Raw genomic sequence first — 27,158 nt, forward strand, 5'->3', positions numbered from 1 at the left:
AGGCGTGCGCCACCTCGCTCTTCGTCAATGGCCTACTCCCTAGTGAAAAAACGACCGATTCCGCATTCCAATCAATCACAAGCATATCGCTATCGTTATTTATAGGGATAGGATGACTGATAAATTACCTTGTAAAATCTTTTGAGTGGTTACGTCAATGTTTGGCCTCTACCTAATTAAACCACGATGAAGTGGAATGGTATCACGTTTTACTTAGCTACTTTAATCATCTTTTTAAAAACAGAATAAAATAAACCGTATCTGCTGAGACAACCTGGTTTAGGTTATTCCAAGCTAGGTAATTCGAATAGCTTCGACACGTTATCCTAAAATGAAGGATACTCGGAATATTTAGGGTAACGTGTCACATAGTTTTCTCTTTGTAAATCTTTAATATGAGCAATATACTTTGGATATCTTACAATAACAATTATGAGCTGAATTTCTGTCTGAAACATTATCATTTTTCGGCTGGTGATTATTGTTGATAGTTGGAAATCCCAGTGCTGAAGATTGTATCAAAGAAATCAAAGTAACCAGTTTTGCAACTCAAAGATCTGGTATTTTGTCAGTATTTTCAAATCTTTTTTTACATCCAATATCCTAGTCCCAAAATTTTAAGTTTACATTGAATATGACTACAAATACGTCTGTCAGCGTCGAGCAAGAATTCGAAGAAGTGTCACTCAGTGAAGAATCCCAACGACAGAGAAGCAGCACGGATTCGATTGCATGTCGTATTTGCCAAAGCGCAACGGAAAAGTCTCGGTAAATTTAACTTTGTATGCACAATCAGTTAGTCCCCACCGAACTGGTTTGCCGATGTTGACTGCCCGCTCAAATATTTGGCTACGCCGGCATCAGCCCCAATTTCAATGCTCTCATTTCCGAGTAAATCTCCATTTTCAAAGATACTGCTGGTTACCCCTGGCAAACATATGTATCCGTCCACTAAAAGTACAAACAGTCAGAATTAATGATAAGCCACAGACACACTTTCATTTCGAGTTGGGCCAAAAGATCCCCATTTTCTCCGGTGTCCCGGTCAAGATAGATGACGGTTCTGCAAATAACAGAGAGGAAACGCAACCACATCCGGACGAACGGAACACTGTCCACTGACACATTCCTTCCCTCTGTCCCCGCGCCCATCCCATTCAAATCCCGTTCAAAGAAATAAGGCCACATTCGAAACACTGTGAACCGCCGGTACACGTTTCTGCAGCAGTCACCAGTCTGAAAACGTTCTCTTTTCTGCTATTTTTAATTACAGTTTAATCTCGCCCTGCCTATGCAAAGGATCGCTTCGCTACGTACATCGGGACTGCCTGGAGCACTGGCTAAGCCGGTCCGGACTTACACACTGTGAGCTGTGTTTACATAGGTTTCAAACGTACACGACGCTAAGGTAGGAGGACCTCTTAATGGTAGCCAGCGGCCCCTTTTCTCGCTCCGCTATACTGAAACTGTATTTCACTTATTACAATTGTACCGGAACCGGAACAAATCTGATGTCCCCGTTAGGTCACTTTACTGGTGTGCTTCTATTTGGCACAGGCAATTAGACTCGGTATCATGACCGTTTCGTTGGTCGCTTTCGAACGGTCATGAGGTGGTCAGCGATTACAGACTGCAGTGCTGTCAGCAAGGAAATAAGTTTTCGTGTTCATAAGAATTAGAACGTATTTGAAACTATTATTTCTAGCAAATTCACCAGAAAACTAATAAATCTATCTGAACTTGTTTCGTTATTATCATTCAATTAATATTTTCCATCTAATCTCTGCATTGGTAATCTATAAAAGTGGATATAATCTTTCGTGTGCTTGCCTTGCGACATATGACTTGATTCAAGGCTCTACCGTTTTTATAACTTCTGGGATTAAAAAATCTATGGATTGACCTGTACGTTTAAAACAAAAGCCCGTGCTGTATAATATATAAAGGAGGGGGTTGCTCTATCGTTTGCTTTTGTTACGTAAACAGGGGAGAGATCATAGAGATCCTAATAATTAGTATTCTGTCATTTGTATACACACTAATCCACTAATCCACACGGTGATATGCGCGGCTACAAAGCAGGACCATGCTGAAGGTAACTGGGTTTGATTCCAGGTTCGGTCTAGGAAATCTCCCGGTTGGAAATGAATATAAAATTGCGAGGCGGCTTTGTCCCTGTGGGGGATGTAATGCCAATTAGAAGAATAATACGAATCCATGGATATGTATACTGCTCATAAATGCATTTACATGGGAAAATAGGAAATCTAGCAAATATGACCCTGTTATAAATTTATGATACTGCACAGGTGTGCAGGAAGGGTCTTCCACGAAAGGCTGAAAACTCATAAGGCTGAACACGAAAGGCTGAAAAATCGTGAGAAACCAATTTTAGTGGAAGAATTCACATTTGACGTTAATAGGAACAAAAACTAAAATGATCCAAAACCTTCTTGCGGCTTCTTGTTATTATTCATTTTTTATACGGAATTCTTATTTTTAGTATACAAAGCTCAAACATGTTTGAGGTAACATTGAAAGGAACAAGACTTTATTGTTCTTGGTTCTTGTATTTGGTTTTTGATTCTTGCCAAATGAACTTTATACATTTTTTCTTAGTTCTTCTTTATTCTTCTCTCTTCTTTTTTCTTCCTTACTCTTCCTTCTTTCTTCCTACTTCCCTTCCAACTCCTTCTTTCTCCTTTAACCCTTCCTAGTTCCTTCTTCCTGTTTCTTTCTTTGTTCTTCGTTCTACCTTCTTTCTTTTAAGTTCTTCTTTCTTAATTCCTCTTCCTTATTTCCATTTCCTTCTTCTGCCTTCCTTGTTCCTTCTTTCTTCTTCCTACTTCTTTTTTCGGGTTTCTTCTTCCTTTATTTTTTGTTTTTTTGTTTTTTTTATTCATTCTTTACTTTTGCTTTTTTATTTCTTCCTTCTTCCTTATTTTCCATTCCATTTTTTTTCTTTTCTGTCTTCTTTCTCCTACCTTCTTTCTTCCTTTAAACCTTTTTTCCCTCCTTCTTCCTTCTTTCAACCTTTTTTCCTTTTCTTCCTTTCGTCCTGTTTTCTTCTTCCTTCATATTCTTTACTTTTTCCATTTTTTCTTCTTCTGTATTTTACCTTCTTCCTTTTCTTTTTTTCTTCATTATTGTACCTTCGTCTTTCTTCCTTCTTCATTCTTCCATCCGTCTTCTTTCTTCCTTTTTCCTTTTGTCTTCCTTCTTACTAGTTTCTTCTTGCTTCATCATTGTTGCTTCTTCCATCTTTATCTTATCTTCTTTATCTCTTCTTCCGTCTTCTTTCTCCCTTCTTCCCTCTTCCTTCTTCTCTGTGCAATTTTTATTCTTTATTCTTTATTCTTTATTCTTTATTATTTATTCTTTATTCTTTATTCTTTATTCTTTATTCTTTATTCTTTATTCTTTATTCTTTATTCTTTATTCTTTATTCTTTATTCTTTATTCTTTATTCTTTATTCTTTATTCTTTATTCTTTATTCTTTATTCTTTATTCTTTATTCTTTATTTTTTATTCTTTATTCTTTATTCTTTATTCTTCGATCTTTATTCTTTATTCTTCATTCTTTACTCCTTATTCTTTATTCTTTATTTTTTATTCTTTATTCTTTATTCTTTATTTTTAATTTTTTTTATTTATTCTTTATTTTTTTATTCTTCATTCTTTTATTCTTTATTCTTTATTCTTTATTCTTTATTCTTTATTCTTTATTCTTTATTCTTTATTCTTTATTCTTTTATTCTTTATTCTTTTATTCTTTATTCTTTATTCTTTATTCTTTATTCTTTATTCTTTATTCTTTATTCTTTTATTCTTTTATTCTTTATTCTTTATTCTTTATTCTTTATTCTTTTATTCTTTATTCTTTATTCTTTTATTCTTTATTCTTTATTCTTTATTCTTTATTCTTTATTCTTTATTCTTTTATTCTTTATTCTTTATTCTTTTATTCTTTATTCTTTATTCTTTATTCTTTATTCTTTATTCTTTATTCTTTATTCTTTATTCTTTATTCTTTATTCTTTATTCTTTATTCTTTATTCTTTATTCTTTATTCTTTTATTCTTTTATTCTTTATTCTTTATTCTTTATTCTTTTATTCTTTATTCTTTTATTCTTTTATTCTTTATTCTTTATTCTTTATTCTTTATTCTTTATTCTTTTATTCTTTATTCTTTATTCTTTATTCTTTTATTCTTTTATTCTTTATTCTTTATTCTTTATTCTTTATTCTTTTATTCTTTATTCTTTTATTCTTTATTCTTTATTCTTTATTCTTTATTCTTTATTCTTTTATTCTTTATTCTTTATTCTTTATTCTTTTATTCTTTTATTCTTTATTCTTTATTCTTTATTCTTTATTCTTTATTCTTTATTCTTTTATTCTTTATTCTTTTATTCTTTATTCTTTTATTCTTTATTCTTTATTCTTTATTCTTTTATTCTTTATTCTTTTATTCTTTATTCTTTATTCTTTATTCTTTATTCTTTATTCTTTATTCTTTATTCTTTATTCTTTTTATTCTTTTATTCTTTATTCTTTATTCTTTTATTCTTTATTCTTTTATTCTTTATTCTTTATTCTTTATTCTTTATTCTTTTATTCTTTATTCTTTATTCTTTATTCTTTATTCTTTATTCTTTTATTCTTTATTCTTTATTCTTTTATTCTTTATTCTTTATTCTTTTATTCTTTATTCTTTATTCTTTTATTCTTTATTCTTTATTCTTTATTCTTTTATTCTTTATTCTTTTATTCTTTATTCTTTATTCTTTTATTCTTTATTCTTTATTCTTTTATTCTTTATTCTTTATTCTTTATTCTTTATTCTTTATTCTTTTATTCTTTATTCTTTATTCTTTATTCTTTATTCTTTATTCTTTATTCTTTTATTCTTTATTCTTTATTCTTTTATTCTTTATTCTTTATTCTTTATTCTTTATTCTTTATTCTTTATTCTTTTATTCTTTATTCTTTATTCTTTATTCTTTATTCTTTATTCTTTTATTCTTTATTCTTTATTCTTTATTCTTTATTCTTTATTCTTTATTCTTTATTCTTTATTCTTTATTCTTTTATTCTTTATTCTTTATTCTTTATTCTTTTATTCTTTATTCTTTATTCTTTATTCTTTATTCTTTATTCTTTATTCTTTATTCTTTATTCTTTATTCTTTTATTCTTTATTCTTTATTCTTTATTCTTTATTCTTTATTCTTTATTCTTTATTCTTTATTCTTTATTCTTTATTCTTTATTCTTTATTCTTTTATTCTTTTATTCTTTATTCTTTATTCTTTATTCTTTATTCTTTTATTCTTTATTCTTTATTCTTTATTCTTTATTCTTTATTCTTTATTCTTTATTCTTTATTCTTTATTCTTTTATTCTTTATTCTTTATTCTTTTATTCTTTTATTCTTTTATTCTTTATTCTTTATTCTTTATTCTTTATTCTTTATTCTTTATTCTTTATTCTTTATTCTTTTATTCTTTATTCTTTTATTCTTTTATTCTTTATTCTTTTATTCTTTATTCTTTATTCTTTATTCTTTTATTCTTTATTCTTTTATTCTTTATTCTTTATTCTTTTATTCTTTATTCTTTATTCTTTTATTCTTTATTCTTTATTCTTTATTCTTTATTCTTTTATTCTTTATTCTTTATTCTTTATTCTTTATTCTTTTATTCTTTATTCTTTATTCTTTATTCTTTATTCTTTATTCTTTATTCTTTATTCTTTATTCTTTATTCTTTATTCTTTTATTCTTTATTCTTTATTCTTTATTCTTTATTCTTTATTCTTTATTCTTTATTCTTTATTCTTTATTCTTTATTCTTTATTCTTTATTCTTTTATTCTTTATTCTTTTATTCTTTTATTCTTTATTCTTTATTCTTTATTCTTTGTTCTTTATTCTTTATTCTTTATTCTTTATTCTTTTATTCTTTATTCTTTATTCTTTATTCTTTATTCTTTTATTCTTTATTCTTTATTCTTTTATTCTTTATTCTTTATTCTTTATTCTTTATTCTTTATTCTTTATTCTTTATTCTTTATTCTTTTATTCTTTATTCTTTATTCTTTATTCTTTATTCTTTTATTCTTTATTCTTTATTCTTTTATTCTTTTTATTCTTTATTCTTTTATTCTTTATTCTTTATTCTTTATTCTTTATTCTTTATTCTTTATTCTTTTATTCTTTATTCTTTATTCTTTATTCTTTATTCTTTATTCTTTATTCTTTATTCTTTATTCTTTTATTCTTTATTCTTTATTCTTTATTCTTTATTCTTTATTCTTTATTCTTTATTCTTTATTCTTTATTCTTTATTCTTTATTCTTTATTCTTTATTCTTTATTCTTTATTCTTTATTCTTTATTCTTTATTCTTTATTCTTTATTCTTTATTCTTTATTCTTTATTCTTTATTCTTTATTCTTTATTCTTTATTCGTCATTCTTTATTCCTTTAATTCTTTATTCTTTATTCTTTATTCTCTATTCTTTATTCTTTATTCTTTATTCTTTATTCTTTATTCTTTATTCTTTATTCTTTATTCTTTATTTATTATTTTTGCCATTATTGCATTGCCCAAGAAAGCAGCACACGAATAGCAAACTCTTATTCACTATTTTTGATCACCTGTTTCTCCTCTTTATTGTTTATGACACGACACATTTAGTATGTAAACCACTTTTGTCACTTTATCACCACTTGATTATCACCAGAAAGAGCAAATATGTGCAATATTTGCTTCATATTTCACTAAATAAAACCGGAACTTATCGTTTTCTTGAGCAGCAGCACATTTGGGAAAAGAGCGTGAGAATGTATTTGTTAACATATCATATGATTGCGAACAAGATAATTTTTTTTTTCTGTTCACCATTCTCACGTCTCATTCATAAAAAAATATGACCGCAACGGGATTCGAACCCAGAAAACCATAAAAAATGGCACTGGGTTGTGCTTATTTAGCTACACTGCCACTCAACTGGTTTATGTACATGCTCTAGTTTGAAACATCGAGAGTGCTGTTATTCCGTACATTCCGACAACACTGCTAGTAAAGCAAATAATCCAAATGAAAGCGATCCACTTAATGGGCCCTAACTGCCACCATAATCGCTACTTACCCCCGAATTCGACCACACGAGGGCACACATCTTCACTCACTAATTTTCTATTCCATTTTTCATCCAACCAGGTACGGCTGCATGGAGTCCTTGTGCGTTTGGTACCGTCATCCGAGCAATCGTGGCCTGCTGGTGGTAAGGCCTTTGACTAGTCTCTGTGGCCTATCTCGCAATTCTTCTGATACCCACACGTGCACCGTACCGTGCCGCACGTTACTCACGGCTCACGACAACTACGCCAAATTAACCTTTAATCTTGGTCCTATCCATGACCACAAGCATAGGCCCCGAGTGCCCTTTTACGCTGAGGGTCACATGATTGCACGTGTTTGCTCAAACCGCTCCTCCAGCGTCGGGTGGAAATTAAGGATTGCATCAAGGCTTAGAATAGTGCCCATAATTACATAGGTGACATAAGAGCCATGGAGAAGTGTATTTCGAGATAATTAAAACTTATGATGATTTGATTGGTTCAATATCAATAGAATATAATCCGTTTTGTAAATGGCGTGGCCTTTTCGGTGAAGTACAATGGCACTTGAGTCACCTATGCAGAATAATGGAAGCCATAGGAATCAAAATTTTACTCATCTCGCAACGTCTCTCCGTCTTCTTTCGTTCACAGTCGGACGCACTGATTTATGCCGTCCTGTCATTCATCTGCTTCATCCTGACAATGATCTGCATTCTGGTGCTCCGATTCCAGAGTACCCATGGCAACACGCTTCAAGAGACCCTTGCCTCGACGGCCATTGTTTGCTTTCTGCTGCTGGTGGTAGGTATTTAACATCTTGTGTCTGGATTATTGTGCCTATCGCCAAACACCGTTTGTAGGAACATAAAAGCACATATACCAAGCACTAAAAGCACTGGGTTACGAACAAAATGGAATGAATGAACCTGTTCAGTTATTTCTCCTTTATTTATCAAGAGATGAAAATATTCAAAGATGAACCTCTTAAAATGTCTCTATTTGAAAGGGTTAGAAGCAAATCTGAGTTGATTATAGGCAAAGTTTGAATGATGAGAAACTACTTAGGGTGCAAGAATCAAGCATTGTGTCTCCAATTTTCTTACTAAAATGAGCATTTCAAGAAAACAATCTTATCACATTATTGTTTTGGAAAAATAATATAAATCCTGTTTATCAAAGACATAATTGCGGTAGGATATTATAGGTTTAGAATTTGCGCGATACTGTGTAGAGAAAACTATCCGGATCACCCGTTGAATGTCTTTACCAACGTGAACTGTCACCGTGTGGGCGTACGCTGACAAGAACGATGGGTTACGGACTTTGCAGTGGATAAATGAGATCTTCTAGAAATGAGATGGACACGGTGTGGTCATCACAACACATAAATAATATTTTGCCAAAACGCGGTGTAGCTCTGGGCAGCTTTTCTTTACGACGGGAAGTACAATTAGTGAAGTAAATCTTGCTTTGGAATGAAAATTTAATTTCCACTTCTACGACTGGTTTCTTATAATCAGTTACATCGAATTCATTTACATAATGCGTCATATGTTGAATGCGTGCAGGTCACAAACAGGCAGGAGGGATCGGATTTGTGAATGATCTATCTACTATCCACAACAAAATAGTTTGAAAATACAAAACCACTGCAGTACCATGTACGTATTTTTCATCAAGAAAACCATCAAAATTTGCATATGCTCACATCTACATAGCTGTACATGCAGTCAACATCCGGTGGTCAGAACGATGCCATCATTCTACTATAGCTAGTTGATAGACAGCCAATCGGAACATCTTTTTCCGACTAATATTTGAGAATCTAGATAGCATAGAGAAACTATTAAATTCTTGCCTTTACTCATCAGACTCATTTGGTTCTTCCGTTTTGCAGCTAATTGTGTACCTAACCAACCTCTTCGTTCTGGCAAAGGATCACATCATCCCCTGGTATAGGTAAGTCTCAACTCGGCTCACTTTCATATCCATTCTCCAGTCTTCAATGATTGTGCACTGGCAGGGCATATGTTTTGCGGATAGTGGCTTAGTATAGGGTAAGACACCCAGAAATCGCCCTCCCCCCAGTTTTCGCCCACCTATTTTAAAACTTTAATTTCTCGTAAACTAGTCGTTGAAAACAGTTACAGTTAAAGTTTTTCCATACAAGCATCAATCAATTATGAAAAAACCTGAACTTTAACTGTTTCCAACAACTAGTTTTCGAGAAATTAAAGTTTTAAAATAAGTGGGCGAAAACTGGGGGGAGGGCGATTTCTGGGTGTCTTCCCCTATCTAATACCTTCCCCTAACACAGTTTCTGCCTGTTGAACCGTGCCACATGCTTCCGCACCTTAACCGTGGTTTCTCTTCTCAGGTGGTGGAGGTCATCCCGAAGGATACGGCTTTCGGAAATTACCCTGGAAGAATCCAGCAGCACGTCGTTAGTGGTTTAAGGTGACACAATGAAAAGGAAAAGACAAATTTGGATTCACCACAGGGATGGTTGGTAGCAAACATACTCTATTAAACGCTGTAATTTATTTTAAGTAGTTTTTGCCCAAATCTCAGCATAAGAAAATAACCCTAGCAGTACACATGTTTCACATAAGTTACTGCAACTGATATGTGACCAGATTTAATCACAATCAAGTTGTAGCAACCATTTTTGTCTGACTTGTGCTACTCGGAAATGTTAAGCAACAAATTGGTATAAATAGTTTGGTCGAGCAATTTTCGCTTTCGAAAACTGATTTTGATTGATCTTGATTTAGGGCTACTGTCCTGAACTTCATTTCATAGCTCCGATATTCATCCCACGAAAAACAAAGCAATGCAAAAATAGGGGAAAGAGAGGCAGTATGCCCTAGCAAAGCATATACTGCTTTCATGCCTTAGCTAAAACGATTTTCATGGGTATTTTTACCTCATGCAACAGTTGAACAATAAAGCTAGCTGATGTCATATTAAAATTAGAAAAAAAAATCTCAATCATATTGATAATATTCACATTTAAAAAAAGTGGTGATATTTCGCTGCCGGAAAACTTATGAGGCTAAACGCCTTCTAGTTGGCATTAGGGAACAACGCACCACGCGTCGGCGAATCAGCATTTTAGTATGGACAGTGCGTGGAGACGCGTAGTAGTTGAAGGTTGGTCCCCTAGGGCGTTTTCCCTCGCCGAAATGTTAGATTTTTCATTCAAATGTGGAAAATTTCGGTTTTCCCAGTCTTCCTATCTTTTATTTTGACACTTTTTACGCATTGCCTACAACATTTTAGGTCTAGTTTTGCTACGGTCATGCCAAATACAGTTAATATGAGGCAATACCCAAAAGGGGTTTTGCCTGGGGAGGGGGCGTTTTGGGGCCTATTTCACTGTTTGATTTGTTTCTTATTTTTGTGGTTTTTTCAGCAGTGAGCAAACAGAAGTGACGAAGTTGGTGCCGTATTACTTTGTTTCGCGATGAGATGAATATATGTTCAGTGAGATGGAAAACGGAACAGTTCCCATAGTAACTTCACAATCGAGTGGTGGAATCAAATACATATAGTAGTACTTGTTTGGCTGGCGTTGTTTAATAATCATTAGCATGGCCAATACAGGGCATGTTGTACCAATCATAATTGGTATCGTTTAGTTATCCTTTGCTTGCTGCTTACTTCTATCAATATTTTTATTTATTTATTTATTTATTTATTTGTTTATTTACTGGTCTTCGAACTAATCGTGCAGACAGATGCTACTAGCTATTTATACTACTTTTAAACACACACTTGGTCATTTTATAATCAAAATAAACATACACTTCATTAAAACTTCAACAACAAAATATCATGCGGGTTATTTTGTCCAAAAACGGTGTGGTGTGCTGGACGTAGACGTAGGAAATCTATATGGCGGGTTGACCTCGCAGGAACGTTGATGTTGACATTACTCAGCAGCGTCGGACAGTCAATGTTGTGGGACAGGAAATCGAACCCGAACAACCGTTGAGGATGGATGACAAATGAATTAATCCACAGCGATGCGATACTCATATTGAGGGAGGCGGACGGGGTCATTCCACGGTAGTCGACGGAGCGCAAATCGAAGGAAATTTCGTTGAATTCGCTCGCTCCGATTACTCTGCACTACATGATATGGAGCCCACCCGAGAACAGCGTAGAGAGTGATCAAACTCCTGAGCATTTTGGTTTATAAATACAAGCATTGCATACGCCTTGGCGGTTGTTGTAGTTATTTGCACATTTAAGTTGAGCCGGGAATCTAACTCGACGCCAAGGTCCTTGACGGTGCTGACTCTTGTGATACTGGCGGCAGACATATTATATTTTAAGACAGATGGACTTCTCGATCTACTGAACGATATTATGTATGTTGCACTTTTTGACGATGATTTCCATTCCATTTAGCGACATATTCTTTCGTGTTGGCTTCACATGTTGACTATTTTTGTTTGTGCCGCGTCACATATCTGGCATTGACGCACTAATTTAAGGCATGTGTGGCATCGTGTATTGGAGCCTTGAACGGTAGTTCAGTCAGGCAGTGGCCTTTTTCATCAGTGATAATGATGTGAAATCTCTTTTTTCGGCAATACTTTTCTGATGCGTTCCCTGTGACGAGTCGTAGCCACGCTTATATTTAGCTAGCTAGGTATTTATTGATAAACAATGTTTTCACTACATTCGTAGGGAGGGAGGACTGCTGGATTCACTGAGTAGAAGTTTTTTTTTAAACTAGGAACGTGGTGCCAGTCTTATTTTGTTATATCTTTATGTTCCAGTTATTGAAATGTTTGGTGACATCTACTATGTATAAAGGCCACTCACCCATTCAGGATCAGGCGGCTCTGTCCCAGTGGGGATGTAATGCCAATAAGAAGAAGAAAAAAAATCATATATTGTGAGCAGCTATATTCAGAAGCAGGTGGCTTTTACACGTAACGTAATTTTCAAGTCTTCTGTGAGAACTCTAACTCTTCACTGTACTTTACGACAAACTAATACTACTGAAGGCGGGTTTTTCTTTCCCTATGCATTCCCTAACAAGTTTACCCGTAATGCTGGGTAGACACCTTTACGTGGTGTGTTACGGGGTAAGATCTACCACGGTCACATTGCCAGCTACAGGCAAATCCTGACCCAACGAACACCTTCCCAATATCCAACCCCGTGGTACTTATGAGGGTGTCGCTGTGTGGAGAGCCTCTCTTTAAGTATCACATCAACATTTCCTTTCCATCCCCTGGTTGTGGTTCAGATGGGTGTAGTACGAAGTAGTAATCCTCACGCTTTTGTAATTTTTGTCTTAGATTGAAATGAAGGATTACACCTACCTTGATTTCTGATAGCAATCTGGACAGTAATTTCAAAAGAAACATGAGTTTTACTCAACTTTCATTTTTCATTAATTTGGAATTTGAATATTTTCTTATCTTCGTATATTTATTTCCTCATTTTTCCATATTTATATGTTCTATATCTACTTAATTTCATAATGTCATATTTTTATACTCTCATATTTTAAAATTTTGCTATTTTTTTTATTTTCATAATTTTTTATTGCGATGCTTTCATAATTTCACAATGTTGTATTGTACGCTGCCATACACTGCTGATAAGAAACTACATTTTTAATTATATATTAATTATATTTATATTTATATATTTTTCAAATATGTACACCCAGGTTTTTTTTTACGCGGTTGGAATTCATTAATTTCTCGGTTAACCTGAACTTTTACAGCTTTCAATTATCCCCTAAATTTTCTTTGATTTTTTGTGAATTTTTTGGTGGGGTTAACTCATTGCTTCATTCACGCTGAAGGTCTTAAACGACCAAAACCAAACCGTGTAAAAAAAACCTGGGTGTATTCATATTATAACGTTCTCATTCTATCATGTATTCATATTTTTCTATGTTCATATTTTTATATTTTCATTTTTATCTTGTTTTCATATTTTCGTTTCTTCGTGCGTTCATATTTTCATATATTTATGCTTTAATTCATTTTAATTTTTATATATGTTTATTTTCATATATTTTTATTATCAGCTATTTATATTACAATATATTTATTTTTTCATATACATTAATATTTTCATAATCTCATATTTTTATTTTTATAGCATGTATATATAATAGTGTGAAAATGTAAAGTTATTTTCATATTTTAAACTTTCTTATTCTTATGCATTCATGTTTTATATTCTCTAAATTTTGCCTGTTTAAATGTTTACTTCTTATATTTCATATTTCAGTTATATAACATATTTCCATATGGTCGGGGTTCAGCCAAACCGCACCATGCGGCTTTTCGACCGACTTGTGATATTTTGTTCGATCAAGAAAAACGAAAATTGTTTCATATCAATTTAAGCATACATTTGCAGTAGGATATCCTCAGTTATAGGGTTGAGGGATATCCAATACGATTTGCGATCAATTAAATCTGATAAACAAAAGTTTGAGCAGAAAAATCGGTAATTTTTCGTTGGCGCTTGGTGTGCTTTGGCTGAACCCCGACCATATGACCATATGTTCATGATTTATATTTTCATATATCCATATTGTCATATTCTGATATTTTTATTTACATTTTCATATTTTTATATTCTCTTATTTTCAAATTTATATATTTTCATTTTGTTATATATTCATATATTTATGTTTTCATTATTTTGTATTTAATTTTATTATAATGTTCATGTTTTTTATGTATTTTTATATTTTTTTTATATTTATTAGGGAGACTTTCAGCCCGAGGCTGGCTCGTCTCCGAACATTTTCATTTCTTGCATATTGTCATATTTACTAATATCTATTTTTTTCACATTTAACACATTTTTGTTAAAAAATTACTAAAACTGGTTTACTAAAAAAATACGGGAAGATTGAAAGGGCGTTCGTTATTATCTGACAAAAGATCGTCTGAAGATCGTTATTATCTGACAAAATTTTGATAGGTTCGGTGATTAAATTTTAGAAAAACGGGAGGAGCTGACAATATAGAAAGGAAAGGTAACATTTCCAATACAATAGAAGAATCATATTTATTTTAATAATTTTCACCATATATTTTTATTGACACACGGTGATTTGGAGACGCTGATTTCTTGAAGCTGAGGTCCTTCGGTTTACGATTTACCTAACCAAATGACAATTATTGATCTTCACTTTCAGAAACATTGGGTGCTGACGAAGATTATGAAGCAGCATCACACTACAAAGTCTAATATTACTACAATTTATTATTTCGGAAATATGCCCTGCCCTTCGGTTCAGAAAGGGGAATGGGCGCGTTCTGCCAGGTTGGTCGAGGCAGATTTCTATCGAGAACAAGTTTGATATGGACGTTCAAAAGTGCCTGAACGAAATATAAAGCTTGTGAGGATCGCTAGAAGGTGGGATGAAAGATCATTCGTCTATAATGTATTGTATGTAAAAATTTTTTATTAACATCATAATATGTAGTTTAAAACGAAATTGTTATAAATTTCATAAATTATAAATCTTACTCGCGTACTTTGATGATCTTATCTGCACCCGTCGAACATTTCTGAACGGCCGTCGTGAGAATATCACCTTTGAATACCACTAATCCATGATTTCTCTTTTCTATTTTCATATATCAAATATTTAATAACACGAAAAAAATTGAGAGGCGGTCCACAATAATTAGATGGATTTTCCACTCCCATGTGCCTTGGACTAAAACTGGCAAAAATGAATCGTAATTCCTGAGAAACAACACAGGTTATGTATAAGTGAGTAGGCACCTAATACACTACTATCGTTAAGGTAAGAATTTTTTTCCTTTTTTCAAAAGCATATATTTCAAACCATGTATTTAAACCCATCAACATGTCGGGACGACATGGACCCACCAAATATAAGTTTTATATGGGCAAAGTGGCACCTGGGAAAGTTGATAGTTGGAAAGTATCGCCAAACTTTCAACAACCATACAATACAATTATATAACGGTTTCATGATTGATAGTTTTCCACAAATTGATAGGGATCAGTGTATGATGGAATAGGAGATCAGACGTGATAAAACTTTAATATACTATCACGACTTGAAAATTCCTTCGTTATCGGTAATTGAAATTTAGCTTGTGAAACTGAGTGCAACTGAACGACTTGAAGTTTAGTATTGGACAAATAAATGGAAGAACAAAAAACAAAATAATAAGGAAAATAAAATAGGTAAGACGAAGTGACATTGTACGAAACATTCTGCATAACTATGACTAAGGGATATTGAAAACTAAACATAACATCTTTCGAATCAATTTAACAGTATCTCAGTGGACAACATGATCCTTGTACGGTTCATGAAATACGTGAATGTAATTACGTAGAAAACTATAACTGACTAAAACAGGCAACTTCATTCACCTATATTTATTTAAACAAAATGACAAGATGACATCAAGCAGATAAATCTACATACTTAAGACTGAGAAAATCGGAAAGAATAGATATCAATCAAACTCGTAAATATAATAGCTTTTGAACCAGTTCAACGGTGTCTATATGGACAACATGATCCTTGTACGGCTTGAGAATTGCTTCAAAAGTAATAAGCTTTTTGTTAAATATCTTGGCTGTGCATATGCACAGCATATGTTTCGAAATGGACAAATTGATATGAAATTTGCGAAAAAGAATCCACGTGTCTTGGAGGGACTCGAACCCTCAACCTCCTACTCTCTAGATAGGCGTGATAACCCCTACACAACAAGACCACTTAAAGGTCACGTTTGCGGAAAAGCCATCAGAATCCGAGTACCAACCTCCACCGCGGTTAGCTCTCTTTTTTGCAAATTGAATATCTTTCGGATGCTTGATTTGTCCAATCTCACATGTGCTTTTACTATTGTATACCCACAGCCAAGTTGCAGTGCACATTGTTTATTAAACGAGAGGATCGCACTCCATGCCCCCAGGAACTGTCTGGGCAGGACGGTATAGAATGCGAATTCAATCGCACTCTGCTGTGCCAAAGGCTTGCTTGCTAAAGCATTTGATGAGTTTGATTGCCTTAACGTAAGCGGTCGCGTGTACTCAGACGACTAATGACGGTGAAAGACCGACACTTGATTACAATTAATTGCATATTATTCGGCAACTCGGCCGTACGAAAACTATTTTTTTTGTTAAATATCTTGGCTGTGCATATTGCACAGCATATGTTTCGAAATGGACAAATTGATATTGAATTTGCGAAAAGAATTCACGTGTCTTAAAGGGACTCGAACCCTCATCCTCCTACTCTCTAGATGGGCGTGATAACCCCTACAACAAGACCACTTAAAGGTCACGTTTGCGGAAAAGCCATCAGAATCTAGTACCAACCTCCACCGCGGTTAGCTCTCTTTGCAAATTAGATATCTTTCGGATGCTTGATTTGTCCAATCTCCATGTGCTTTACTGGTATACCCACAGCCAAGCAGGTGCACATTGTTTATTAAACGAGAGGATCGCACTCCATGCCCCAGGAACTGTCTGGGCGGGACGGTATAGAATGCAATTCAATCGCACTCTGCTGTGCCAAAAGGCTTTGCTTGGCTAAAGCATTTGATGAGTTGATTGCCTTAACGTAAGCGGTCGCGTGTACTCAGACGACTAATGACGGTGAAAGACCGACACTTGATTACAATTAATTGCATATTATTCAGCAGCAACTCAGCCGTACGAAAACTATTTTTTGTTAAATATCTTGGCTGTGCATTACAGCATAATATTCGAAATGGACAAATTGATGAAATTTGCGAAAAGAATCACGTGTCTTGGAGACTCGAACCTCAACCTCCTACTCTCTAGATAGGCGTGATAACCCCTACACAACAAGACCACTTAAAAGGTCACGTTTGCGGAAAAGCCATCAGAATCCAGTACCAACCTCCACCGCGGTTAGCTCTCTTTTTACCAAATTGAATATCTTTCGGATGCTTGATTTGTCCAATCTCCACGCCTTTACTATTGTATACCCACAGCCAAGCGAGTGCACATTGTTTATTAAACGAGGAGGATCGTACTCCATGCCCCCAGGAACTGTCTGGGCGGGACGGTATAGAATGCGAATTCAATCGCACTCTGCTGTGCCAAAAGGCTTGCTTGGCTAAAGCATTTGATGAGTTTGATTGCCTTAACGTAAGCGGTCGCGTGTACTCAGACGACTAATGACGGTGAAAGACCGACGCGATTACAATTAATTGCATATTATTCGGCAACTCGGCCGTACGAAAACTATTTTTTTGTTAAATATCTTGGCTGTGCATATGCACAGCATATGTTTCGAAATGGACAAATTGATATGAAATTTGCGAAAAAGAATCCACGTGTCTTGGAGGGACTCGAACCCTCAACCTCCTACTCTCTAGATAGGCGTGATAACCCCTACACAACAAGACCACAGCAGAGTGCGATTGAATTCGCATTCTATACCGTCCCGCCCAGACAGTTCCTGGGGGGCATGGAGTGCGATCCTCTCGTTTAATAAACAATGTGCACTCGCTTGGCTGTGGGTATACAATAGTAAAGCACATGTGGAGATTGGACAAATCAAGCATCCGAAAGATATTCAATTTGCAAAAAAGAGAGCTAACCGCGGTGGAGGTTGGTACTCAGTTCTGATGGCTTTTCCGCAAACGTGACCTTTAAGTGGTCTTTGTTGTGTAGGGGTTATCACGCCTATCTAGAGAGTAGGAAGGTTGAGGTTCGAGTCCCTCCAAGACACGTGGATTCTTTTCGCAAATTTCATATCAATTTGTCCATTTCGAAACATATGCTGTGCATATGCACAGCCAAGATATTCTAACAAAATAGTTTTCGTACGGCCGAGTTGCTGAATAATATACAATTAATTGTAATCAAGTGTCGGTCTTTCACCGTCATTAGTCGTCTGAGTACACGCGACCGCTTTACGTAAAAGGCAATCAAACTCATCACATGCTTTAGCCAAGCAAGCCTTTGGCACAGCAGAGTGCGATTGAATTCGCATTCTATACCGTCCCGCCCAGACAGTTCCTGGGGGCATGGGTCGATCCTCTCGTTTAATAAACAATGTGCACTCGCTTGGCTGTGGGTATACAATAGTAAAAGCACATGTGGAGATTGGACAAATCAAGCATCCGAAGATATTCAATTTAAAAAGAGCTAACCGCGGTGGAGGTTGGTACTCGGATTCTGATGGCTTTTTCCGCAAACGTGACCTTTAAGTGGTCTTGTTGTGTGAGGGGTTATCACGCCTATCTAGAGAGTAGGAGGTTGAGGTTCGAGTCTCCTCCAAGACACGTGGATTCTTTTTCGCAAATTTCATATCAATTTGTCCATTTCGAAACATGTGCTGTGCATATGCACAGCTAAGATATTTGACAAAAAATGATTTTCGTACGGCCGAGTTGCCGAATAATATGCAATTAATTGTAATCAAGTGTCGGTCTTTCAGCTTCATTAGTCGTCTGAGTACACGTGACCGCATGCGTAGGGCAATCAAACTCATCAAATACTTTAATAAGCAGCCTTTGGCACAGCAGAAGTGCGATTGAATTCGCATTCTATACCGTCCCGCCAGACAGTTCCTGGGGGCATGGGCGATCCTCTCGTTTAATAAACAATGTGCACTCGCTTGGCTGTGGGTATACAATAGTAAAAGCACATGTGGAGATTGGACAAATCAAGCATCGAAGATATTCAATTTGCAAAAGAGAGCTAACCGCGGTGGAGGTTGGTACTCGAGTTCTGATGGCTTTCCGCAAACGTGACCTTTAAGTGGTCTTGTTGTGTAGGAGTTATCACGCCTATCTAGAGAGTAGAGGTTGAGGTTCAGTCCTCCAAGACACGTGGATTCTTTTTCGCAAATTTCATATCAATTTGTCCATTTCGAAACATATGCTGTGCATATGCACAGCCAAGATATTTAACAAAAAAATAGTTTTCGTACGGCCGAGTTGCCGAATAATATGCAATTAATTGTAATAAGCTTGTCTTTTTTATGAACCGAAGATTAAATACTATCTTATGCCTAATAAAAAACTCTCGATTCAGTTTCTTCGATGAAGTATTGGGCAACATGCAGCATGCGAGTCGAAAAAACTGCTTCGGTAGATTTTGACCACCCATAATAACAATAGACATCTACATTACATAAAAAAATGACAACATGTTTTGACATTGACAATAAAATGACAAAACTGACTTAAGAAATCTTACGAAGTTTGTTACGGATAGACTCATTGACTATATAACATGAACGTAATTCCCTCCGATTCAGTTGCAACAGCATCTTCTTGGACGACATGTTCCGTGTACGGCTGGCAAACTGCTTTGAAAGGAATTATGCAACGAGATCATCAAAGGCCTGGCGCAGATGTTTCTACTCTATTCAGAGTCCCGCCAGTAAACCTTCACAAAAAAAAAATTATTATTTCAGAAATATGCTGCAGATTGCAAAATCAATGCAAATATTTTGCCAAAATCTATTTATTCATATTACATTCAAGAACCAACATTGCCTTTTACAATATCAATACCAATAAAAATATAATATTAACGCTTTTTCGCCAAGAAAAGCACCCCTTAATAACCCATCCAAACTCCAACTCCAGATACCTATGATACCCAAATCCCCACTGATCGTAAGGACCTGGCCAGGTGTTGAACAAAGCGATCGTTGAGTGAAAAACATGCCAAGCCCCAGGCTGTTTTCTGGCGCATCTAACGTCCCTATCGACAGCCAACCCAGGATAGTGTGCGGTCAGATATGCTATGCTATGCTATGCTATGCATGCCCTAACAAGTTCTCTGCCCTGGAAAGGTCTTATCGTATTGCCATAATCTCATTAAAAGCAAAACTGGCCGGTGCTGCATTCGCCGATTCCGTGGTTGACCAGATTCAACTCTTTTAATTAGTAATAACCTACAGTATTCATTAATAAATAATAAAAAGAAGCTTCTCGGGCCAGTTAGAAATGCTTCCGTCGGTTATGAAGTATTTCTTTCTTGCACGTCGCGGGCCACAAAAAGTGGATCCAAGGGCCGCATTCGGCCCGCGGGCCGTACGTTGGGCAGCCCTAACTTAGGCAAACAAAGTAATTCAACAAACGCATACTTCATACCTTCTGACCATAAAGACAAGAATGACATCTGGTTAAGAATGAGATAATGGGAGAGAATATCTATTAAAGTTGTAAATATAATGTCTCTTGAGCCAGTTCAACAGTGTCTTAATGGACGACATGATCCTTGGACGACTAGAAAATTGCTTCAAAAGCTATTACCTTGTCATTTGTATAAATCGGGGATTGAATGCTTTCTTATATTTGATAAAAATAAACTTCCGTCGCAATTTCTACTAGGGATCCTATATTAAGAGATGGGCGAATACTTTTCCAGACGATTTAGCAACGCTGTTAATTTCGTAAACAAACGCCTGCCAGACCTTGCCGTAGTGTAAAATTTTGTAGCTTGTACATGATTTTGCAATTGATGACACTTTTCGATTATGTTGTTTGTGCTCCAACCGTGCATTATCACTAAAATAAAATTGCAGTACAAAAGAACAAAACACAATGCATAAACTAGACTACTTTTACTTGCGAAGAAAAAACAAATTGTTTATTCGATTTTTTTTTTGAAAATTCTTTTCCATTACGATAGCAATACCTCTCAATCTGCAACAATAACAATGTTCATTTGGCTCAGTTTTTGACAGTTCTCAATGCTCTATTGGCTCAATATTGCCGCTCTCGCATATCTCTGAATGTCGGATCCCTAGTCTCTACGACGAATCATTGGGCAACATGTTCCATGTGAGTCGAAAAAACTGCTTCGGTCGATTTTAAATAAAAATTGACAAAATAATTTGACTCTGACAAGAAAATGACAAAAATGACTTTAAACTATTACGATGTTAGTTAGTGTTAGACCCCTCTGACTATTTATGAACGTAATTCCCTCTGATTCAGCTGCAACAGCGTCTTCTTGGACGACATATTCTGTGTACGACTGGCAAACTGCTTCGAAAGGAATTATGCAACGGTTTCATCGAGGGCCTGGGGTAGAGATTTCTACTATACATATTCAGAGTCCTGCCAGTAAACCTTAAAAAAATCTCATAAGATTGTTGCTCCATCTCACTATAGGATTTCGGGCGGTCATTAATCGAAAATGTCATGTCTTCCGAATTATTTTAAAATATTTTCTCTCCATTGTCAATACTCTAATTAAGAGAAATTCTGAATTTGAAGTCTCTAGGTGCACTAGTTCCAAAGATATAAGGTGGCAAAGTCAGAAATGGGTAAAAAGTTAGCAAATTTTCTGAAAAATATTTTATTTTCAACTATTTATTGAAATATTTTTAAATGTTTTTCTTCAATGTTAATACATCATTACAAAGGTTATTGTATAAGCTTTTAAATGGTGTGCAAAACTAATGGTTACACTGTGAAAAAATTGAAAAAAATGCGGAAGCAATATTTTTTCCAAAACGACGCTATTTTCAACTTTGATAGTGAAGAACTTTTTTCCTCAGGAATCCCAGGTTCTTTTATGATACACATCAAGGACAAAGCTTCGACTAAAATGTCCTGAAAGAATTTCTTGCCAGTATTTGCAATTAACAGAGTTAAGTCACTCTGATTTTTTTTCATTTGTTTTTTACCGTGTTTTGCCTCTCTCGTACTCCAAGGTTAATGCTCATTCCAAAAACGAATGTTTGATAGAAGGCCCGGAGACCCCTAGTGGTATATATCAACTAACTCAGCGCGAAGAATTGAGGTGATGTCTGTATGTGTGTGCATGCGGGTCTGTATGTATGTGCGCAAAAGAACGCAATCGCCATTTAGACACTTATTTGTGTCCGATTTTCTCGCAACAAGTTTCATTCGACGGGAAATCTAGTCCCATCGTTTCCTATTGAAAATGGGTCAGACTGAACTATGCGCTCAAAGGGTATGGTCAAAATACATTTATTGGTAATAACTTCGACTTTATTTATAACCATTTGAGCTCATTTAATTAACTTTTCAAAGGAGTAAATGAATAAAACCCCCAATGCAATGCAGCACAACGGTAACGGAAGGATTTAACAGTTCGCTCATATATTTCCTGTCAAATTTTACCGTTTCCGTCGCCATTCCGCTGAAATGCGTTTGGGGCTTGAGTGGTTTGAGTCATTCTCTAAACCTAATTTTCTGAGCTATTCATTAGCTACTGATGGAGAACTAAATATGAAAACAAATCAAAAGTAATTCAAATAGTGTTGTTATTTAAATTAAAAGAATTTTGCTTTTCGGAAGAATGGAGCATTCTTACATTCCACAATGAATGTCCACATTTTTTGAGAATATATTAATCTCATTTTTGAATAACTTGTACACGTAAAAATGTCATGGGATTGCGATTTCTAATTTGCTAATACCCTTTTTCAAAAGTTATTTTCAATTCTGATTATTTGATTAACATTTAATGCTTTATGATCCTTCAGATCCTAGTACTTTGTCAAACAAATTGTTCTAAATACAAATTGTGAGGCATGAGAGTGAGAACAAAAATATCACGGAATGTCATGAAATTAATGTCATTTAACATGATCGCCGCCATAATGTCCATAAATTGCTGAACTTAGTTTTTGTACAGCCCCTTCCTTCTCCTTAAGAAAACGCACGAAATTTCAACTTCCCAAATAGGTTTGCTTTGTCACGTTAATCGAACCTATGAAAAAAATAATTACGTAATTCATAGACGATCCCCAAAGGGGGGGGGGTTGGAAATTGTATATTCATGCTATTTCGACCATACACAGCTAAAACTAAGTGGAAAATCACTTTAAAAGTCCAATTTTATTTTTGACCGCTCGCTTGTATGGGGATCCCCCATAGTGCATCTGTTTGTTGATTTCAAGGTGGCATGCGACAGTATAGACCGCGTAGAGCTATGGAAAATTATGGACGAGAACTGCTTTCCTGGGAAGCTTACCAGATTGATCAAAGCAACGGTGGATGGTGTGCAAAACTGTGTGAAGATTTCGGGCGAACACTCCAGTTCGTTCGAATCATGCCGGGGACTAAGTCAAGGTGATGGACTTTCGTGCCTGTTGTTCAACATTGCGCTAGAAGGTCATGCGGAGAGCCGGGCGTAACAGCCGGGGTACGATTTTCAACAGATCCTGTCAATTTATTTGTTTCGCGGATGACATGGACATTGCCAGCCGAACATTTGCAAATGTGGCAGAATTGTACACCCGCCTAGCACCCAAATTAGTGCTATAATGGATGTTAAGCAACCCATTTGAGTTGCATAATGTTTATTAAAGCATCCATTTCGTTGGTAAGGAAAAGTAGTCCGTTTTATCACTCAAAGATGATCTGTCAACCAGGTATTGTGATCCGGAATTGCAAAAATGTATTTTTTTAAATGAACGCTAACGTTTTAAGGCAAAATGAGTAGGCCAAACATCTTTTTTACACGGATGGTATTCCTTAAGTTATTTTCTCTGGGTGTAATGTCTTTATAAACTGAATGCTATATTGCTTTGTAGCCAATCCCCTCATCGCTGCTTCGAAAGGCACCATCAGCAACGCAAATGCTGCATCTATGGTTTGCTTGCAAACGAGCGCGTGCTTGAATTTAATTGTTAATTGTCTGTGCTGTTTTAATTGTCTTATTGCCTAAAAAAGGCAAATCTAAAGTGAGTTTGAATTTAAACTACTAAAACGAGTTAGGCTTTTTGTCACCGTTTCACATCATCTCCACACAACGTAGGGCCCAATCTCTGGCCACAGTAAACGCATTTGCCCAGTATAAGGCAAACATATGAGATAATGCCTTCTTTAGATGAACGCGTTTGCCCAATATAAAGCATAAAAAAGAGATAATGCCTGCTTAAAATGAACGTGTTTGCCCGGTATAAGGCGAACAGAGTTGATAATGCCGTTTTTAAATGAACGCAGAACAGGGTAATGGCATTATGGGTAACGGGATTATGGGTTGTGTCGTAAAGTCGCCCGGCCCACCGCAGTCGTCCGATTTTCACGGTGTGAATGATGGATGGTTCTCCCAGAAGCTCATGCAACTCGTGGATCATTCGCCTCCTCCACGTACCGTCCACCATCTGCACCCTACCATAGATGGTACGCAGCACTTTCCTTTTGAAAACTCCAAGTGCGCGTTGGTCCTCCACGAGCATCGTCCAGGTCTCGTGTCCGTAGAGGAACACCGGTCTAATGAGCGTTTTGTAGATAGTCAGTTTGGTACGGCGGCGAATTCTATTCGATCGAGTATAGATCGAGTCTTGTGGAGTAAATACGTATGATTTCCAGCCACTATGCGTTTCCAAATTTCTCTGCTGGTATCATTTTCAGCAGTCACCAGTGAGCCCAAGTACACGAATTCTTCTACCACCTCGATTTCGTCACCACCGATGCATACTCGTGGTGGGTGGCTCACATTGTCTTCTCTTGAACCTATTCCTATCATGTGCTTCGTCTTCGACATGTTGATGACTAGTCCGATCCGCTTAGCTTCCCTCTTCAGTCTGATGTAGGCTTACTCCATCTTCTCCAAGTTACGTACGATAATATCTATGTCGTCGGCGAAGCCAAATAGCTGGACGGACTTATTGAAAATTGTACCACTCGTGTTAATCCCTGCTCTTCGTATTACTCCTTCCAAAACGATGTTGAATAGCAGACACGGAAGATCATCACCTTGCCGTAACCCTCTGCGGGTTTCGAAGGGACTCGAGAATGCCCCTGAAACTCGAACTACATCCGATCCATCGTCACTTTGATCAACCATATTAGTTTATCCGGAAATCCGTGTTCGTGCATTAGCTGCCATAGCTGGTCCCGACTGATTGTATCATATGCGGCTTTGAAGTCGATGAATAGATGATGTGTGGGCACGTTGTATTCGCGGCACTTCTGCAGTACTTGGCGAATGACGAACACCTGGTCCGTGGTGGAGCGTTCGTCCATAAAACCCGCCTGGTACTGCCCCACGAACTCCCATGAAATTGGTGCTAGTCGACGGCATAAAATTTGGGAAAGTACCTTGCAGGCGGCGTTTAGCAATGTGATTGCGCGATAGTTGCTACAATCCAGCTTATCGCCCTTTTTGTAGATGGGACACATGACACCTTCCATCCACTTCTGTGGCAAAATTTCCTCCTCCCAAATCTTGGAAATGATCCAGTGCAGCGCTCTAGCCAGTGCCTCACCATCGTGTTTAAATAGCTCTCCTGGTAGTTGATCAACACCAGGGGCTTTGTTGTTCTTAAACCGGCCAATCTCCTCCTGGATTTCCTGGAGATCCGGAGACGGTAAAATTATGTTCTGCGCGCGTTCTCCCAGGTTCATCACCATACTGCCGTAATATGAAAAAGTGACGTATATGCCATTTTCCAAAAATGGTGTTAACGAGTACTACTCATCGAGCTCTTTAACAGAAAAATGGAAAACATGCATGTTGTAAAATGGCGGTCAAGTCACTTTTCCAGATTACGGCAGCATACCGCCATCTTTGTCTGCCACATCGCCATTCAGGTGTTCTTTGTAGTGCTGCTGCCACGTTTGGTTCACCTCACGCTTGTCCGTTCGAAGGTTTTCGTTTATATCCTTACACATATCAGGCTGTGTCACGTGGCCCTTACGTGAACGGTTCAACTTCTCATATAACTTCGTGTGTTATTAGCGCGCTACAGCTGCTCCACGGTCTCGATCTTTCTGCTGGCGCTTTTTCCTCCGGAAAATCGTGTTTTGTCCGTTACGCCCCGTTTATGTCGAGCCTCTCGCCCTCGTGCGGTGTTGCAGCAATCTCGCCCATGCTGCGTTCGTCTCTTCCACTAACTGCTCACGTTCGCCGTCATACCAGTCGTCAGATCAGATCCGGGGCACCGTGCTAAGTGCAGCGGTTGCGGTGCTACCAATGGCGGATCGAATATCTCTCAAGCCATCTTTAAGAGACGCTGCCGCTAGCTACTCTTCTGTTGGGGGTGCCACTTCCAGCTGCTGCGCGTAGTTTAGAGCGAGGTAGTGGTCGGTTTCAATATTCGCACTGCGGTAAATGCGGACGTTCGTGATGTCGGAGAAGAATTTACCGTCGATCAGAACGTTGTCGATTTGGTTTTCCGTTTCTTGGTTAGGTGGCCTTGTGTATATTTTTGCGGTGAAAAAGGTGCTTCGGACTACCATTCCGCGGGAGGCTGCAAAGTTTATGCATCGTTGGCCTTTATCATTCGATACGGTGTGCAGACTATCCGGTCCGATGACCGGTCTATACATTTCCTCCCTTCCTACCTGTGCGTTCATGTCACCGATGATGATTTCGTGTGGGCAGTGCACGTTGATGATGCTATAGTTGAAGAAACGGCCTTTTATCCTCAGTTTGCACATCATTGCGTTGATTGGCTGTTACCTAACGTTGGCGCATCTTACCCTGCACTATGAAGCCGGTTCCCAGTTCGTTGATGGTGCCACAGCTTTGGTATAAGTAGCCGCTCGATGCCCGCTTTTCCACACTTTCTGTCCTGTTCAGCAAATCTCCTGCAGCGCCACGACGTCGAAGTTGCGGGGATGTAATTCATCGTAGATCATCGTGTCGCAACCTGCGAAACCTAGCGACTTGCAGTTCCATGTTCCAAGCTTCTAACTGTGATCCTTTATTTGTCGCCTAGGTCTTTGCCGATTATATCGAGTCGCATTATCTCTTACATTGTTCGTAATTATTGGTTTTCCAGGTGGCTTATTGGGCCTGCGCAAACCTCCTGTCTCGTCGGAGGGCCGTTGTGTTAGGTCTGGTTTGTGTCCCACCTGATACCAGGACTTGAGCTTCAAAGGGAAATTCAAAGCTCACACCCAAATGAGCAGATGATGCCGCCCAATAGCGGCAAATTAATTTAAGATTTGTTATTGAATTTCTTTTAAATCAAATCTAAAATTGTTCTGGACATTACTGGTAAAGCGGGATTTCCCCCAAGGTTTCTACACTGGTCCACACTCGTCCTCCGTTCCGTAA

At 36.5% G+C, this 27,158-nt stretch overlaps 1 protein-coding gene across 2 annotated transcripts in view; it reads left to right on the top strand.

Moving 5' to 3' along the window:
• Nucleotides 1–493: 493 nt before the first annotated feature.
• LOC134214692 (E3 ubiquitin-protein ligase MARCHF3-like) overlaps nt 494–27,158 on the top strand; it is a 98,563-nt gene continuing 71,898 nt past the window's right edge. The window contains exons 1-6 of one of the 2 annotated variants that reach the window (XM_062694013.1): nt 494–768; nt 1,274–1,408; nt 7,225–7,288; nt 7,779–7,928; nt 9,025–9,086; nt 9,505–9,598. In XM_062694013.1, coding sequence (XP_062549997.1) covers nt 635–768; nt 1,274–1,408; nt 7,225–7,288; nt 7,779–7,928; nt 9,025–9,086; nt 9,505–9,583 — 624 coding nt within the window. In that variant the 5' untranslated portion in view covers nt 494–634 and the 3' untranslated portion in view covers nt 9,584–9,598. Of the gene's footprint in view, nt 769–1,273; nt 1,409–7,224; nt 7,289–7,778; nt 7,929–9,024; nt 9,087–9,504; nt 9,696–27,158 lie in introns of those variants that run through there. The other variant, XM_062694012.1, reaches the window with a different exon arrangement.

The sequence above is a fragment of the Armigeres subalbatus genome, chromosome 2 (assembly GCF_024139115.2).
Source record: "Armigeres subalbatus isolate Guangzhou_Male chromosome 2, GZ_Asu_2, whole genome shotgun sequence".
Classification (NCBI taxonomy): domain Eukaryota; kingdom Metazoa; phylum Arthropoda; class Insecta; order Diptera; family Culicidae; genus Armigeres; species Armigeres subalbatus.